This window comes from Aspergillus welwitschiae (genome assembly GCF_003344945.1).
Source record: "Aspergillus welwitschiae strain CBS 139.54b unplaced genomic scaffold BDQ94scaffold_28, whole genome shotgun sequence".
NCBI classification, from domain to species: Eukaryota; Fungi; Ascomycota; class Eurotiomycetes; order Eurotiales; family Aspergillaceae; genus Aspergillus; species Aspergillus welwitschiae.
This window is the reverse complement of record NW_020798722.1, coordinates 372,888-389,804: the sequence shown is the minus strand read 5'-3', so window position 1 is coordinate 389,804 and position 16,917 is coordinate 372,888. Positions and strand designations below refer to the sequence as shown.

General features: G+C 53.3%; 8 protein-coding genes across 8 annotated transcripts; 4 read left to right on the top strand and 4 right to left on the bottom strand.

Annotated features, from left to right (window-relative positions):
- Window positions 1-108: 108 nt before the first annotated feature.
- Window positions 109-1,931, top strand: BDQ94DRAFT_181095 (MDR family MFS transporter; the record flags this gene model as incomplete). Its single annotated transcript, XM_026773811.1, has 2 exons — window positions 109-734; window positions 826-1,931. The coding sequence occupies 2 exons, from the start codon at window positions 109-111 to the stop codon at window positions 1,892-1,894; spliced, it is 1,695 nt and encodes a 564-aa protein (XP_026623773.1). The 3' UTR covers window positions 1,895-1,931.
- A 1,117-nt stretch (window positions 1,932-3,048) lies between these two features.
- BDQ94DRAFT_161228 (cytochrome P450) lies at window positions 3,049-4,968 on the top strand (the record flags this gene model as incomplete). The annotated part of the gene is made up of 7 exons (XM_026769347.1): window positions 3,049-3,066; window positions 3,149-3,241; window positions 3,301-3,370; window positions 3,459-3,854; window positions 3,912-4,203; window positions 4,263-4,530; window positions 4,633-4,968. 7 exons carry the CDS (start codon window positions 3,049-3,051, stop codon window positions 4,966-4,968), a joined length of 1,473 nt encoding a protein of 490 aa, XP_026623772.1.
- Window positions 4,969-5,951: 983 nt separating this feature from the next.
- Window positions 5,952-6,923, top strand: BDQ94DRAFT_181094 (uncharacterized protein; the record flags this gene model as incomplete). Its single annotated transcript, XM_026773810.1, has 2 exons — window positions 5,952-6,164; window positions 6,219-6,923. The coding sequence occupies 2 exons, from the start codon at window positions 5,952-5,954 to the stop codon at window positions 6,921-6,923; spliced, it is 918 nt and encodes a 305-aa protein (XP_026623771.1).
- A 243-nt stretch (window positions 6,924-7,166) lies between these two features.
- Window positions 7,167-7,724, bottom strand: BDQ94DRAFT_172823 (uncharacterized protein; the record flags this gene model as incomplete). Its single annotated transcript, XM_026772033.1, has 3 exons — window positions 7,167-7,272; window positions 7,326-7,670; window positions 7,720-7,724. 3 exons carry the CDS (start codon window positions 7,722-7,724, stop codon window positions 7,167-7,169), a joined length of 456 nt encoding a protein of 151 aa, XP_026623770.1.
- A 259-nt stretch (window positions 7,725-7,983) lies between these two features.
- Window positions 7,984-9,420, bottom strand: BDQ94DRAFT_161226 (fatty acid desaturase-domain-containing protein; the record flags this gene model as incomplete). Its single annotated transcript, XM_026769346.1, has 3 exons — window positions 7,984-8,429; window positions 8,497-9,286; window positions 9,352-9,420. The coding sequence occupies 3 exons, from the start codon at window positions 9,418-9,420 to the stop codon at window positions 7,984-7,986; spliced, it is 1,305 nt and encodes a 434-aa protein (XP_026623769.1).
- Window positions 9,421-10,452: 1,032 nt separating this feature from the next.
- Window positions 10,453-11,815, bottom strand: BDQ94DRAFT_148430 (asparaginase ahrA). Its single transcript, XM_026767191.1, has 3 exons — window positions 11,631-11,815; window positions 10,873-11,573; window positions 10,453-10,812 (listed from the first exon to the last, which is right to left on the bottom strand). Exons 1-3 carry the CDS (start codon window positions 11,794-11,796, stop codon window positions 10,543-10,545), a joined length of 1,137 nt encoding a protein of 378 aa, XP_026623768.1. The 5' UTR covers window positions 11,797-11,815; the 3' UTR covers window positions 10,453-10,542.
- Window positions 11,816-12,403: 588 nt separating this feature from the next.
- Window positions 12,404-13,893, bottom strand: BDQ94DRAFT_148429 (asparaginase). Its single transcript, XM_026767190.1, has one exon. The coding sequence runs from the start codon at window positions 13,570-13,572 to the stop codon at window positions 12,487-12,489; it is 1,086 nt and encodes a 361-aa protein (XP_026623767.1). The 5' UTR covers window positions 13,573-13,893; the 3' UTR covers window positions 12,404-12,486.
- Window positions 13,894-14,951: 1,058 nt separating this feature from the next.
- BDQ94DRAFT_181092 (phosphoesterase superfamily protein) lies at window positions 14,952-16,567 on the top strand (the record flags this gene model as incomplete). Its single annotated transcript, XM_026773809.1, has 2 exons — window positions 14,952-15,515; window positions 15,580-16,567. 2 exons carry the CDS (start codon window positions 14,952-14,954, stop codon window positions 16,378-16,380), a joined length of 1,365 nt encoding a protein of 454 aa, XP_026623766.1. The 3' UTR covers window positions 16,381-16,567.
- Window positions 16,568-16,917: the final 350 nt, after the last annotated feature.

The window sequence follows — 16,917 nt, the reverse complement described above, 5'->3', positions numbered from 1 at the left end:
TGTGTATTCAGTTCGCTGCAGCCGTTCACTGCTTTTCCAATATACCAGCACTGTTATTCTCGCTACTCATCTGCAGGTTCTACTCACTCGGTTGGGGGCCCTGTCCCAATGTCTGACACTGCGCGGATCTCAGGCGGTCCATCCACATCTCCTCTAGGCGGAGAGGTGAAATTAAATAGCTTCAAGGAAGCCTCTCAGACACATGTGTGCTCCTACAGTTCCAGGAAGGAGGAAGAGGGACAGGAAGATGAGCAACAACGGCCTGAGCGGGAAGAGGACACCGGCGCTCTAACAGGCTACAAGCTGGTATTGGTCACCGTCGGGCTCTGCTTCTGCATCTTCTGTACCTCACTCGACAATACCATCGTCGCCACGGCGGTGCCGAGAATCACCCAGCAGTTCCACTCGCTGGATGATGTGGGGTGGTATGCCAGTGCCTACCTGCTCACAACTTGCGCCGTGACCCTCCCCTTCGGGCGCCTCTACACCTTCTTCCCCATTAAATGGGTCTATCTAAGTGCCTTGTTTGTGTTTGAACTTGGTTCCTTCATCTGCGGCATCACCCCTTCCTCGCTGGGTCTCATCTTGGGCCGCGCTGTGGCCGGCCTGGGGGGAGGGGGGCTGTTCTCAGGTTCGCTCCTCATCATTACTCAATGCGTTCCCGTACGGCGACGGCCGGCTTTCTCCGGCTTCATCATGAGCATCTTTGCGGTGGCAAGCGTCATTGCACCTCTGTAAGCCTGCAATCCAAATGGCCATTCGGTTGCAAGACCGAGATCGGCTCTTTACCCCTGCGAGCTAACCTCTTCGCTTGCTGTTTCTTAGCATGGGCGGGGCATTCACAGACCACATTTCGTGGCGCTGGTGTTTCTATATCAATCTTCCATTCGGCCTCGTCAGTGCTGTTGTCATCCTCTTCACGTTCCAGAACACCAAGCCAGTGATACAGGCAAGCGTGCGGGAGAAGGCGGCTGGGCTTGATCCCCTGGGGACGGCCACCTTCCTGCCAGCCATTGTGTGCCTCCTGCTAGCGACTCAGTGGGGTGGTGCACAATACGCCTGGGGCGACGGCCGCATAGTTGCGCTGTTCGTCCTCTTCGGGGTCCTACTTGTGTGCTTCGTAGGGCTGCAGTTCTGGGCCGGCGAGCGAGCCACCCTTCCACCGCGCCTGCTACGGGGCCGCAATATCTGGGGTTCTGCGCTGTACGGCTTCTGTCTGAGTGGCGCCATGTTTACCTTTGTCTACTACCTCCCTATTTGGTTTCAAGCTGTCCAGGGGGCCTCTGCGACGGAGTCCGGGATACGGAACCTGGCGCTAGTCATATCCAATGTGATATTTGCCATCATCTCTGGCGTGCTCGTGAGCGCGACCGGTTACTTTGGCCCTTTCATGCTCCTGAGCGCGGCTATGGCTAGTATTGCCTCTGGGCTGCTCTCGATGTTGCATCCAAGTTCCGGAGCAGGTGAGTGGATCGGGTACCAGGTGCTACTGGGGTCGGGCATCGGCATGGGCTTCCAGCTGCCTATATTCGTCGTCCAGACCACCCTGGCCTCCAGTGATATCCCCACCGCCACCGCTCTGATGACTTTCATTCAGCTCCTTGGCGGTGCTGTCTTCGTCTCGGTCGCGCAGAACATATTTCGCAATCAGTTAGCTAGCGATATCCGCACGGCCTTGCCGATGTTGGACCCTACGGCAGTGATTAATGCCGGTCCTACCAGTCTGCGGGAGATGTATTCTGGGGAGACTCTCACGACACTAGTTGCTTTGTATGATAATGCCGTGGTGCACACCTTCTACCTTGCCATTGGCTTGGCTGCCGCCTCATTCCTCGCCGCTACGGTCATCCAGTGGCGACCCTCCACCAAGGCCATTGGCGAGCAGGAACTGTAGAGTCAGGAACGGTTCAACGCCTGACTGACATACCGTGAAACCTCTGATGAGGGAATGCTGGGGTGCTATCGGTGTCAATCATATCTTAGACTGGACTTCGATTAGAATACCAGAGGTTGTTATTTCCCTCGTACTTTTGTAAAGGAACAACCATGTGCTCGACCATTAGTCTGTCATATTCTTTTGCCCCTTTCATTGCCTATGCCTTCTTTCTGCACTGCATCCCCATAGTTCCTCTTGGCTTCCCGTGAGGCTGAGTAATCTTATATCGGAGGTCACTGCCAATCAAATTGCACATACATGGTGGACTATCATTTAACCAATCACAAACCACATCAACGGTTCAGCAGGAGACACAAAAGCAAAGTTATGCTGTGTCACGTCCATTTTGTCCGATACGACGAGTCTCAGAGGTTCATCAGGCTCCTTTGTTCCAAGATCGGAATACGCAGGGAAAGGTAGGGTAAACTGAGCTGACTGTTACAGGCTGGCTATGCGTGTGGAGTCAGATATCACGCCGGCGCTGACATGTTAGAGTTGGACATTCCAGACTATCCAATCCATTCCGTACTGCATACAACACCGTCCTTCGGATCCACATATCGAGCGGTCACATCATTTTCAATACCTAGAAAAGGGGCCAGCATATGGGTTCAGTGGCCCCAAATTACACAATCGACAACAGCAGCAGAGGGCCCACCATAAATGCGGAAGACACTGATCCTATCCTTACTCATGTCCGTCCATGTTGCTGCTGTCGGGAGTCTCTGTCAGTCTTGCTATCGCGAGCTTTCTCGATCACACCCTAACTGCGCCTGTCGCAACGCAAGGGGGTGGAGAAAGCACCCCCTTGCCGTCGGGGATGCAATAACAAGAGTAACATATGAGTAATGAGTGGACCGCAGGGTTGGGTTCCATTGTCTGACCCCTTCCCACACCTTTCGGTCATGCAGTCATCCCTGCAGTGATTCCTTTTCCGAGTGGCTAATTGCCAAACACAAGGGGTTGAATTGGGGGGGGCGTGGGCGAGAGGCAGACGTGCGTCTGGGTATAAGCACACACTCGGGGCCTCCATTACTCCTACAGGTCTAGCTAAATGCTGCATACGATCTTTTGCACCTGGGCCGATTATCTCAACTCCCCGAAAGTTCAATATGTTGGCTCTCTACCTGGTACGGCGCTACCTCCATACGTTCTGGTCCAGCCTTGGCACAGCCTGCAGCACGGACTAATTCCAGGGCTCTTGCGACTCAGATTACAGTTGTCTTTGTCGGATGGCTGGTTTACCGGCTGCACCTCGACCCCCTCTCGCATATCCCCGGCCCGTTCTTAGCTAAATTCATCCCGGTGCGTTCAAGACGGTCTTCCCCTTGCACGATTGAGAGTAGGCTCATTCGTGATGCCAGATTTGCAACATTCGAATGTTCCACACGGGGCGAGTGGTATTTACTTTCAAAGAGCTGCACGACACCTATGGTCAGTCTCCCACTTCTTAGCCTGGGCTCCTCAGCTACTGTCAGGGAAGCCCGAGCTAACAAAAGAGCTAATTAACTCTTCTTTGTAGGACCTGTTGTTCGCATCGGACCTAGTGAACTGTCATTTGCGACCGTCACAGCATTTGATAGTATCTATGGATTCGAAGGTGATAGGAATTTCGCCTTCCTTGGAAGCCGAAAGGCTCTCCTGGCAAATATGGCCGGCACCGAGGAATCGCTGGGTAACACTACGAGCAAGGAAAGCCGCCGGAAGCTTCGACCCTTGGTGACCAACACACTAAAAGAACTTACGGCTGTTAGTGCTGAGCGGTACTGTCACTTGGCCTTGGGCGAGCAACTGGCAGCCCATCATGTGGGTCAGACTGAATCAACACCCATATCCCTACACACGATGAACTACCGGTACCTATGGCAACTGGCCAACATGGTGGCCTTTGGCAATCGTGGCCGGGAGGAAGACCGATGTAGGAGCTAGATTTGAGCGAAAACGGTATAGAGGCGGAGACTAATTCGCGAAATAGACAATTTCAACTCCCACGTCAGATGGCCCACTCTTTTCATATCCTTCATGGAGTCGCTCTTCGTCTTTATGTCCCGGGCGACCATCCATCAACATGTGACTACTGTCTTCAAAATATTTCAAGCCATTTGCTTTGTCTGTGGACAAAACACCCAGTCACCACAGATCAACTTCATTGACGATGAGTCTACTTTCCCAGACAACCAGCGCAGTCGATTGCGACAGGCAGCCATTAAGGCTGGGCTTCATGATGTCTCTGAGCTCTCGTTGCTAATCAACTGCATGATTCTCCGGTGAGTGCCCAACGCACCTTGCGGCCGCAATAGCGAAGCCCAATCTAAATCAGCCATAGATTCAGTATATATGGAACGTCCGATCATATGATGAACGCAATATTCTACTATCTGCTGCGGAATCCTCAGTGTCTGAAACGGCTGGAAATGGAGGTGTTGTCCGTGGGAACCTCGGTCGAGGAGCTGTCGGATGACCGTCTGGCCAAGTTGCCCTACCTCAACGCTTGCATCAACGAGACCTTCCGCATCGCGCCAGCCTTCAATGGAGGGATTCTACAGCGAGTATCCTGTGGAGCCACCGTTGATGGTATCTATGTTCCGCCGGGGGTAAGTGTTCTCAACTTATTCTGCGACTTGTTATTTCCTGTTTTCCGTCCGTTCCTTGCAGGGTACAGGCAATAAACAACTGACAATACTGCGTTTGGCCAGGTTGCGGTGACGGTCGACAATTACACCCTGGGTCATTCCGAACAGTACTGGGAAAATCCGGATGACTTTTGCCCGGAACGCTGGCTTGAATCAAGCGGCAAGGACGTCTTCAAGGCATGTCGACCCTTCCTTATCGGCACACGTCAGTGTCCAGGGCGCCAGATGGCCTATCAGATGTTCCGTATCCTCGTCGCCAAGCTCCTGTACCTTTACTCTATGGAATTGGTCAACAAGGACTTTGACATCAAGCGGGACACACTCTGCACTTTACACTGGACTGGTCTAGAGGTAGATGTAATTATGAAGCCACGCACACCAGGAATCCTTGGCTACTGACGTGCCTCTGTTCCATATTTCCAAAGTGACATTTCCGGCCTCTGCGACTAGCGGTTATTGCATCAATGCATTCGCTACATATCATACGTTTTCGTCCTTGCCCTACCAGGGGAGCGCAGCCGAATTAGCGTATGGTATGGCCAACTGCGTGTTCTTCAATGAAGAGAACCTTAGATAGATGCGATTGATCCTGTGTCTTCCTTTAGTCGCCTGCTATGTGTCACAGTCTTGTTTATGCCCAGCAACGGCAGTTGGTGGCGTTCCTGCAGGCAGCCACAATCGTCAGCCAATGCTGTGGTATGCACAAACTGGTCGAGAATAATGCCGTGTTCTCTGTTATTCCCTCCTATTTTAATGGGATCTATGCTATCTTGTTGCCAGTTAATATGGTACAAAATGGCAAATGACATTGAATCTGCTACCTCAACTCCATGAAGCAAGATACTCTGCGCCCCTTTCCCGGTACTGAGTTACCTTCAGATCCATCCTCTGCACTGCAAATAACATGCTGAACCCCACAACAACGTCCGCACTGGGCATAGCGATCATTGGGCGGACTAACGATTGCGGTTATTCTGCTTGGCTGATCACAAGCAGGAGGGTCTGATAAATACCAACCGTAATCTTCTACATCTCACCGCAGCCTACTCTAGACATAGGCCCCAAGACCGGTCCAGGTGATGCTGACGGCAGACGGGAATGAAATATTAATGATCCTCGTGGCAAGCTGAGGATTTTGAAATCCATTTATCTCCAATAAACACTCAAGACCGGCATGCCACGGAGCTTGTGAGTCCGATTCGCCATTGCCCATGATGACTCGATCCAATCTCATGATTGGCCTCTCTGCATACCAACCGTCATTCGTCAGATGTAAGCCTGCTCTTGGCTGCACCTGACATTCTTCACCAATCAGTACATAACCGCGCTGCCAGCGCACAGGTTAGAAATGGCTATTCTTTTGAATCTAAAGCATCAACAAAATGTCTATCTTGTCCAGCATGCGTTTCTGGCCGGCTGCTATCTCGGCTGCGATATTGTGGCTTCCCCAGGTGCTGGGGAGGTCCAACGGGACTGCGCCCAATTATACCGTTGAGGAGCTGTGGAAGCTGGAAACTACCTTCTGGGACAACTTCTTATATCCTGCCAATGTTGAGCAGATGGAGGCAATTAATTCAACTATATTTACTCCGGATGTATGTGGTGCAGGGTAGTTGTTCTGCCCTTCAGTCGCTGACACCTCCCGGCAGGTACAAGGTCGAGTAGACATCACCCGCGTGTTTAATGGGAGCGAATTGAACACGGAGTATATTTTCGGACTATTTTCCGACCCTGGTCATGTTAGCCTCGTCGGGGTGCCCGTTGACTATAGCATCACGCAGTTCATTGCCCAGGGAAACATCGCATCCGCGACCACCGTGGTCACCTTCAATGCCACCTCGTTCGGCAATCTGCTGGTACCGGTCACCATCGACACATGGATCATGTGGGATGCTGACGGACGCATTATGCAATATGATGCCACCTTCCGCTGGTTCGGGTTCCTGCTGGATACTTTGGTGGAGGCGCTGGCTGAATCCATCAACGGCACCACCAGCCAGGCTACGGCATCACTGACCCAGCTGCTCGCCACAACCATCTGCGCTACGCATGATCAATACTGCACTGGAGCGAACCAGCAATACGATAACAATACGGCTTGTCTTGACTTCCTGACCTCGGCAATCCCGCTCGGCAAAGACTACGAGCTGGGCCGCAACACCCTGTTATGTCGAGAGGTTCATGAACATATGGTGCAGTATGATCCTGCGCTGCACTGTCCCCATATCGGGCCAACTGGTGGGGATTACTGCGTGGATGATCAGACCTATGCACAAAAGGTTCTCCAGAAGTACTTCAACCAGTCATGGATTGTGGGTGTGCCCTCGACCGGAGATATCTGGCTGGGGGACTGATGGTGGCCAACTGCTTGCTGGGCTGTTGTTTTGTACTCGAATTTACTTCACTTGGTTATGGATATAGGATCCCTAGAGAATGATAGAATGGAGAAGCTTCCTTTTCACGATCGACGAGCCAGGGCATTCTGGATTTGCATAATCGTACTAACTTTAAGAACAAGCCTTCCTTCAATGCTCCGCAGATCTGCTTCACAGATTCATCCGCTCCAACCAGATCCGTCTCTGTCACTCCCTTTTGGCCTATTCCTCATCCGAAAACGGCGACAGCAGGGGCTGGTCTGGCCAGAGAGACTCGTACAGATTGCGGGCCAACTTCCATTCCATCTCATCCCAGTATCCATCGGAACTGACGCATATCAGCAAGGGGTGTCGTACCAGCTAGGAAGTGCATCACCCTACCTTAGACGAAATTGTTTCGGGGCTAACACGTGCGCCCGCAGCAGGATGCAGCCGACCACCGTATCATATGGCTTGCGGGCTGTTTTCACGAATTCAAAATTCTTGGTATCCCGAAGGTGGATTATCAACGGCTCATGCGAACTCCTTGCAACACCGTTGATGTCAATCCCTCCGACCTCATTGACCAGGGGCGGCGTGACATGGTCATCTCGGGGGTCGTCGGTTGGACCGGACAAGGGAATATCAGTTGCATCGACCACCCGCCGAGCATCCTGGACGAGCTGGGGCCATGCAGATATCCATTCTGTGCTGTGGTTGTCACGGACGCCGTAGTAGTGGGTGTAACTGCCCAATGTGAGACTCGGGATGGGCCGAGTCGGTGTGGTGGACTTACCCCATGGTGAATTCCGTTTTAGATTGTTATTGATGTAGGATTGAGTGTGGTTGAAGGTGATGACCACAACTCAGAAGTAGTCCTATGGATGGGAAATGGCAGGAATTTATTACAGAGAGAGTGTGCGCGGAGAACATGAGGTAGGCAGCCATGACAGAAGCATGTGAGGCAGCAGCCCCTGATAACTGCTTTGATTTCACTGGAATCTAGCGTGGTCTAGGTTCCTTCCACAGTGCTACTACCATGGATTTAGCGTCTTGGCCCTTAGAGGGACTTGGATCCGCGCATCTTATACTCTGGCAAGGGACTGCGTCCTCCGCGATACCACAACCCTGTGTTCTTCACGTCCCTGTTGGTCAACGTCTCCGCTGCGCGTAAACCAAAAGCTACATCCTTTCCAGGGTCCTCCTCCACCCACTGGCACCGACTGAAGGCCGTCTTCAGCTCCTGGTAAGTGAACTCCCCCCGTCCGTGGTAGTGCTGGCCCAGCAGGGGAACAATCGCCTTACTGGCTACAGGCCCGTAATAATGCGGGATGCGCGAGAATAAATGGTGAGTGACGTGGTCGGTCGAGATATGATGGAAGAAATGCGTCCCAATGATGCCGAAGTCGCGGTCCATGGTCGCGGTCGCGCCACGCAAGAAGCTCCACGATTCCGGGGTGTATTTAGGCACCGATGGATGGGTATGATGCAGATAAGTGATCATTACTAGGTACTCAGTCAGATCCTGTTAGACAACTTCATTCGCCGGAGGAAAGGGGAGAGTTGCACATACCGATCCAGTGGTTCACCCATGTCCACGGCACGATATAAACCCAAAAAAGCGTCTCGAAGGAGCCAAACTGCAGATAAAGCTGATAAAGCCCAGTGATCACAGCAAAGCAGCCCAGATCCGACAGCACAATGGACAGCCACTCGGAGGGATAGAACAATGCACCTTGGGGATCGAAATGGCTGTGGCGCCACATCGACTTACCTTTCTTGGGAACCGCTGTCGGAGGGCAGGTGATGTTGGTCAGGATATACCAGTTCCAGCCGATGGTCTGCTGCAGCAAGATGCGGAGGAAGAGGACAAAGGGCGCATCCTGCCCGATATCCTCGAGCGTCTCGACCGCCTGGCCGATGCTATCGGCGTAGGACTGGCGCAGCGGCGGCACATAGTTCAGATCCTTTTCAATGTGATTGGCATAGATATGGTGTCGCCGATGAGTTGACTTCCACGAGAAATACGGGGCAAGGAGGGAAGAGTGCAGTACAAATCCGATGCTGTCATTGAGCACACTCCAGCGCGAGAAGGCGCTGTGGCCACAGTCGTGTGCAATCACCCAGAGGCCCGTCCAGACAATGCCTTGACAGACTCCATACATGTTGACGGTGAGATAGTAGAGCAGTGATGAGTTCCGCACTGCGCTGGTTTGTAGCAGCTGATACAGCGCGGTCAGCAGAATTCCCGAGTATACCAGGTCCCGAAACAGGTAGAAGCAGGACCAGAACAGGGATGGCGTGAAGCAGTACTCGGGCACTGCGCGACGAAGGTCGTCCACCGTCACCTTCTGATTTAGATTCTGCATCCCGGCAGGTATAGATTAGTCGTTGCAGATATACACAATAGACGGATGAGTATCCCTACCCCTCCTTCTACTAGACGTGTTGGATGCGGTTCTGCGACCGTGCGAAACCCGGTCTTTCCTGACTCCATGATGCAGGGGCAGATTCTTTGGGGACGATTACCGACAATGGGCTTCAGCTGTCTCCCAAACACAACTAGTCAATAACCAGAGTGATGGTTGACCAGGGACAAGCCTCCATCCTTAAAGTAGGGTGCTTTGGTTATTATAATCATCCGCCTCTACCAGCAGGCCAGGATTGCTCGAATAGACTTTCACCGACGATTCAGGCATCCCACGCCGAGCTGAGGGTCGGCCCATAAGATTCATTGCAAATAAGCAAAAGATGGGAGTGTCTGAGAAATGACGTGCAGGAGAGCCCTTCAGGGTCCCACTTGCAGAGACGAGGCTGGGAGGATCCAATCCTGCCTTATCGAAAGCCGTGAAGAACCCGCGGGGTTCCGCGAATCATAGCGATCAATCCAGGGTCTTGGTCGCCTTAGTATCCGCGTGCATCAAGTTAAGTGGACCTCGCACTTCGTTCCATTTCGCGCCTGATCAGCAGTGGCGTGCCTCGCCTGGGTGGTAGTTCAGGCGAACTAGTTGCCCTATTACTACATAATACCTCCATCTACACCCAAAGTAAGACCAGCTTACTAGGTTGGTCAGGCTTGACGTAGACCAATCACGCTTTATACTTGCCTTTTACAACAGTCTTACGGTCCAGAATACCGAGCAAGATGTCTGGATGGTCTTTACGTGGAAATGTGATGAAGAGGGAAAATTAGTGCAGATCCAAGCGAGACAGGGAAAACGTGCTGGTGAGAAATGTGAGAATGATGACAGGAGACAGTCCCTCGCTAATTGATTACCATCTATTAGTCCAACTATATGCCACAAAGCCAGGCCCTATCTAATCCAACTGCCCGACACAAACAACCACTATCAATGGACTTCAAATATACCCACTGTTATGAATGTATCAGACTCTGGCTCGCGTCAGTTTGATCTCGGATCCTTCAGACCCAAAGCACCCTGCATGCCCGACAGAAGATAAGACATCAAGCGTGATCTTCAGTAGGATACACTTTTACTACGAACGCCTGAGGGCAACGCTGGGTATCCTTTGCTGATGTGTATCCAGTCACTTTCTATTGCAATCTATCATGATCATAATATCCGGTCATTATTATATACAATGGTCCCATCGACACCTACGCATCCGTGCCCAGAGCAAACACGTCAGCGATTTCGGTGATATTCTTTCCCTGGGATAGCAGCAATCCCAACAGAATGCGGGACTTCTGCGGGTTTAGGTATCCACTGGCGATGTGGGTGGCGGTGTCGCTGCTCACGTCTGACAGTGGCACTTCCCCATTGACTGTGCGCATACTCTGCACGACAGGGATCTCCAGACGGTTGATGACATCCTCAATGGCCTCGTTAAAGGAGGTTGTGACGCCTCCGGCACCAGCCCCGGCAATCTATTCTCATCAGCGTCCATTCCAAGTGTTATAGAGAGAGATCAAGGCAATCACACTCACCACAATTCCCTGGGCACCACTGGAGATGGCATTGTAGAGGGTGTCGTTGTGCATGTCCTCATAAGAAAACAGAATGTCCACACGGGGGATCTCAGTCACATTGGTGATATCAAAGGCCACCTTACCGGTTGGCTTGACGGGCGGATAGAAGAAGAAAGGGGTGTTGGAGATCATCTCGCCAAGGTAGCCCATCTCCATGGCCTTGAAGGTGTCCATAGTGTTGGCATTGGTCTTGGTCACGTAGTAGGCCGAGGCAATGCGATCGTTCATGACCACCATGGCACCGCGATCGCGCGCCGACGTGGAGGCAGCCACCGTCACGGCTTCGAGCAGATTGAAGGGCCCATCAGCTGAGATGGCCGTAGATGGGCGCATGGCACCCACGATGACAATCGGCTTGCCACAGTTGACCGTGGCATCCAGGAAGAAGGCAGTTTCCTCGAGGGTGTCGGTGCCGTGGGTGATGACGGCGCCGGCCATGGTCGGGTCCTCACACACAACGCGGTTCAGCTTCTTGGACATGGAAATCAAGATGTCAGAGGTGATATCCTCGCTTCCCACGTTGGCTACCTGGACGCCGGCAACATTGGCCACGTCCAGCATGGATGGCACCGCATCGATGAGGGACAGGACCCCGACTGCTCCGGAGGTGTAGCCGGTCGTGGCGGTTGAGCTGGAATCGGAGCCCGCGATGGTACCACCTGTGAACTGCGGTTAACTATCGGTCGCACTACCTGAGGTATACTCGGTCCACCTACCCGTCGCGAAAATGGTCACGTTCGGTAGGGTGGTGTTCATTTGGGTGAAGTTGAGGCCATTGGCATTGGTGAAGACGAAGGTTTCATTGGTGGTCCGCGAGTAGAGCAGCGGAGAGGCCGAGGCGAGACTGGCCAGGGCAGACAGGAGAATCGGCTTGAGAGGCATGATGAAGACGGATGCGATGGTCTCTGCTGGCTTCTCTTACAGTTCATCTTGGCTGGTTCCAGCATTTTATACCCCCATGTGCTTGCCAGGCGGTGGGTGTATTCGGAATCCAGCCGTGATTGCAGGTGGAGATGATATTGTTTCTGTGGAGGCTTGCTATCTCCTCCTCCACATGGTCTTATCAGGGTTTCTCCACATGGAGTCGACATGATAGACTAGTACTAGTCTCTGTGGCTAGAAGGGAATCAGGGTCCATAGGCTATCTTGTGGGTGGAAACTGATAGGATGATGATTGATAAAAGGCTTAGCCCCCGATATCGGGGGTGACTCTTCCCCGATAAGCCCCAACAGCCGGGAAGGTCCACCCGAGGGTGATATTATCCCATGCGATAAGGCAATCTTCGAGAATCCTTCTCGAAGCATCTAGTTATCACCCATGACAGCAATATTTCATCTTATCTCGTTGTCTCGTGGAGATCCCCAAATCAGTTCTCATGGCCCGGGTTCTTATCCGCCACAAATTACTAGAGTACTAGTACTAACATTAACTGGTTGATTGGCTGCTGCTATCAAAACTCCCGGAGCCCAAAATATATATCCAGTACAAGCAGGTTGTTTACTATTCATCGGCAAGTAGTAGTACGTAACTAGTAGTAGTAGTAGTAACAAGTATGATGCAAATCCCTCCCACTATACCTTGCCCATCCGAAATTGGTGCGAGGTGTGCCCTGTCACCACGCCGGCCGTGTTTCGGATCTCGGGTTTATGAAATGCGACTAACGACTGCAGCTGCACGGGAGAGCCGATCTGGAGTTGGCGCAGGATCTCAACCACGGCGGCATAGAGTATCCCCCGATTGCCATCCTCAATCTTAACCGCAATCCCCAGAGCCCCGCTGTTACCCAGTTGCTGCGTGTAATTCGAAGCACGCACCCCAATGGCATAACAGCCGTCCGCTCCCACCTTGCCGATCAGAGCTCCCTCAAATGCCTGCATCAGCGCGGTACAGAACCGACCATCTCCTCCCACCAGTTCCGGATGGCCCGCCATCGCTCGAAAGATGCGTCCTAGGGCCTGCGTTCGAGGAGACAGATGATCCGAGGGGACCGCATCGGCCGCATTGGCAATACGGGCGTAGATAGCGGCCAGATGCTGAAGGGGTAACGCGGGGGCCGGCAGATTACAGCCGTCGATGGCCCATTGGACACGATCTGAAGGTAAGCCTGCCAACTCCTCGACAGCGTGGGCAACCTGCTGCTGCAGGGGATGGGTGGGGCAGTGGTACTCTGCAGTAGTGGCACCCAGGGCTCTGGCACCTGCCAGCATACCGGCATGTTTGCCCGAGCAGTTGTTGGCGATGGCCGTCGGCGTCCAGTCTTGCTTGATCCAGGCTCGATTGACAGCCTCCGACAGGGCTGCATGACCCCCACACCGTAAGTCCTCTTCCTGCATACTGACCTTGCTCAGCATGGCGCGAGCCCGGGCAAGATGGCGATCTTCACTGCTGTGGGAGGCGCACATCAACGCTAGATCCGCCTCATTGAAGTCAAACTTTTCGAGAGCGCCGGTTTCCACCACCGCCAGGGCTTGGGCAGGTTTCGCGGCCGAGCGGGCCAGGGTGACGCGCGTGGGATCGCCCACGGCATATAAGATGCGGCCCGTTGCATCGGTGACGGCAGCGTGCACTTGGTGTCGGTTTTCCACGACGCTGCCGCGATGGGTCACTACATAACCGAGAGCGGAGTCGCTCAGAGATGGGTTGGGAGGTACGGCCATGGTGGGTGATAGCACACGGGCGACGCAAGATCGAGAAATAGTCTGGCCATCATTATTTCTTGTGGGTAAGCAAGAGTCTTATAGGGGGCCCTGCTGTGGTCTGCGACATCTGGTGGATGGACGATGAAGATGGGGGAACTATTCCCAATGCGGTGCGCGGATGCGATGGAATGAATGGACAGGAAGGAGAATTTTTCATCGCAGGATTGGGGAAATGGTTGAACTCGATCGGTGTTTGTGTGTGCTGTTGAAGCAGCTGGAGTGTTATCTGTAGTATCTACGGTCTATGCGCATCATCTTCAACAGATCCAACCAGAGTGTGAAAGATGCCACCGAAGAAACAAAAATCACCCAAACCCGGTCGGGACTGCTATTGACAGCCTGAGGCAGTGAGGCAGTGAGGCAGTCAGGCAGTCAGGTGATGGTCAGGCATTAAATTATCGCTGCCTGGCCGCCTGGCCGCCTGGCCGCCTGAGGTGTCAAGGCGAAGGACCAGCTCGTCATCCAATAAATATCCATCCCGAATAATGTCCAGGCTGTTCACGGTGCCTGTGCTAGTTGTAGATATACTGGTTATGAGATCTCACTGTTCTCTACCATCCTTCCTGTTCCTGGCTCTCTGCTGTGGTGTGTATCCGAGCGGGCCGGAAGCTACCGATCGCCGCATTGTTCCGGCCCTTTTCTTATTCCATGGCTGTGCCCTTACTCTGCCTCTCTCTCTCTCTCTCTCTCTCTGATTCTTTCCCAATGGAAAATTAAGGTACAAAGTAATTGCCTCTGGCATGACTGCTTGACAGGTCGCCATTCAACATCATGAAGTACTCAGTAGTAGTAGACCGACTACTGCGGACGGCTGGTAGCAGCCAATCACGGGAAAGTGGCCACGCACGGGGGCTGTCGATCCCCGATGATCGTGCATTTGGCAAAGCCATGAAGAAGAAGGACGGTAGGACAAGCCTCGGCCAGTCTCTACTACAGTGTATTTCCCTCCCAGATATGGGGTAAACCCTCAAATACCCTCCGAACTGGTCCCTCGTGCCCCTGCAGATCGATGCCATTGGAGATGCACCCGTGCTTCGCGTCTCCACCGATGGAGAAGGGAGGGTGAATAATGGCGTCCATGCGAATGGCTCGCTTGACTCACAAGATGTAGTACTCGTTTAATGAAAATAGATGGTGTCTCGACCACTTGACACCACCACGTGCAGACCCTGCAAGGGGAGAGACGAGGAGAAAGGCTGTCCCGAGTGACAGCTCTAATTCCACCCTGACCATGGTATAAGAAGGCTCCCCCTCGACCATCTTGTCAATGGCTATTCTCACCAGGGTATCGCATTCTGCCTCCTCCATCTGTACTCTAAATTACAACAGAGCTCACCATGCATCCCAGTGCGCTGGTCGGTCTGCTGGCCTTTGCTGCCGCTGCCTCGGCCATCCCCGCCAACCCCAGCCATAAGGCTCACTCCGACTCGGCCATCCAGAATCTCAAGTCTAAGATCAAGAATGTCGTCGTCCTGGTCATGGAGAACCGTTCCTTGGACAACCTGTTGGGAGGTCAGACGATCAAGGGCTTGGAGAACCCCATCAACAACGGCCCCTACTGCAACCCCTACAACATCACCGACCTCTCCCAGGGCACCGTCTGCAGTGCGGCCAGAGACTACGACTCAGTCACCGATGATCCCGATCACGCCGTCTATGGCAATAACATCGAGTTCTACGGCACCTTCACCCCCGACAATGCGGCCATCGCCCAGGGCAAGCTGACCCCCTCCCAGCAGGGGTTCGTCACGGAACAGCTGCGCCTGTACAGCGCCGATGCCAACCGCACCGAGCTGTCCGTGCAGGTCATGAACTACTACACCGAGCAGCAGGTGCCCGTGCTCACCTCGCTCGTCCAAAACTATGTCGTTTTCAACCATTGGCACTCGGATGTGCCTGGTGTATGAAGCCCCCATTCCTCCCCTTCCCCACCTTTCAGCTGGCAACGTGCTAACTCAGATTCAGCCCACCAACCCCAACCGGGCTGCCCTCACCTCTGGCACTTCCTATGGCCACGGAACCAACGATGAGGCCTTTGACAACCATGCCTTCCCCCAGCGCTCCATCTTCCAGCAGCTGACCGAGACCGGCCACTCCTGGATCAATTACTGGGACACGGCTGGTGGCACTGGTCCTGATGCCGAGTTCTACAACTGGACTTACACCTCCAACAACACCGACAAGGTCAAGGCCCTGGAACAGTTCTACACGGATGCCGCAGCCGGTGCCCTGCCTGAATTCAGCTACGTCAACCCCTCGTGCTGCGGTGTCGGCACCAACTCGATGCACCCCAGTGGCCTGATCTCTGACGGCGAGAAGCTGATCAAGAACGTCTACGACGCTCTGCGCGCCGGGCCCCAGTGGAACGAGACCCTCTTCATCCTGAGCTTCGACGAGACCGGTGGCTTCCACGACCATGTGCCCCCGCCCCTTGCTCCCCGGCCGGATAACCTCACCTACACGGCCACCACCCCAAGCGGCGAGGACTACACCTTCAACTTTAACCGTCTGGGTGGTCGTATCCCCACTCTGCTGATCTCCCCCTGGGTCGGCAAGGGATATGTCGAGCAAAAGGGCACCAGCGTCACCGGCGAAACCGTGTCTTACTCCGCCTCCTCGATCCTGCGCACCCTGGGCTACCTCTGGGACTTTGACCCCTTCACCCCGCGGGTCGAGTATGCGCCGTCCTTTGAGCATCTGGTGCAGACGCGGGCCCGCGATAACACCCCGACTGCCCTGCCGAGTCCGGTGCCTTTTCGGAAGTAAATGGCAGACTGAGTGCAGTCGTGGAAACGTCTAATGCATAATGAACGGAGGGCAAGTTAGATCTGAAAAGCTGAGCCGCGTCCGAGATATACACGTTTGGTCGGATATTTCCTGGGCTTAGCACGGTACAGAGGATGATAGGTCCTGTATCATTAATGATAAAGCCAAAATAAATATTTGTAATACATCAATGGCTGTCGCCGGCTGTAGAACTTTCCTTATGATCTCTTTCACAACTATTACTGACTGGAGCCCAATGACAGGCTGCGGAAGAATATCCCAATTACATTGACATGTCTTGCGGCAGTTTATAGAGATTCCGCAGATTCCAGACTTTGCATTCCATCCTGCACACACAGGAGCTTTATAACGTTCTTCACGCAATCTCCATACTGGTCCACATCAACCCATCCTGATTTGATCCATTAGCCTTATCCACATCCTGGCTCTCTGAAACACGGTTAAGCAGGAGCGGCCTGCACTCTGAGTCCTACTTTATTTTCAGTTCATTCCTAAATACCGTGAAAAAGGCAGAGA

What these genes read in the sequence shown, in the direction of transcription:
- BDQ94DRAFT_148430 (XM_026767191.1), bottom strand. Translation starts at nt 11,796, where the DNA reads ATGCCTCTCAAGCCGATTCTCCTGTCTGCCCTGGCCAGTCTCGCCTCG. An exon ending in CGTGACCATTTTCGCGACGG is followed by an intron (nt 11,574 to 11,630) that starts GTAGGTGGACCG and finishes CGCAGTTCACAG; the next exon opens with GTGGTACCATCGCGGGCTCC. An exon ending in GTGGTGCCCAGGGAATTGTG is followed by an intron (nt 10,813 to 10,872) that starts GTGAGTGTGATT and finishes TGATGAGAATAG; the next exon opens with ATTGCCGGGGCTGGTGCCGG.
- BDQ94DRAFT_148429 (XM_026767190.1), bottom strand. Translation starts at nt 13,572, where the DNA reads ATGGCCGTACCTCCCAACCCATCTCTGAGCGACTCCGCTCTCGGTTAT.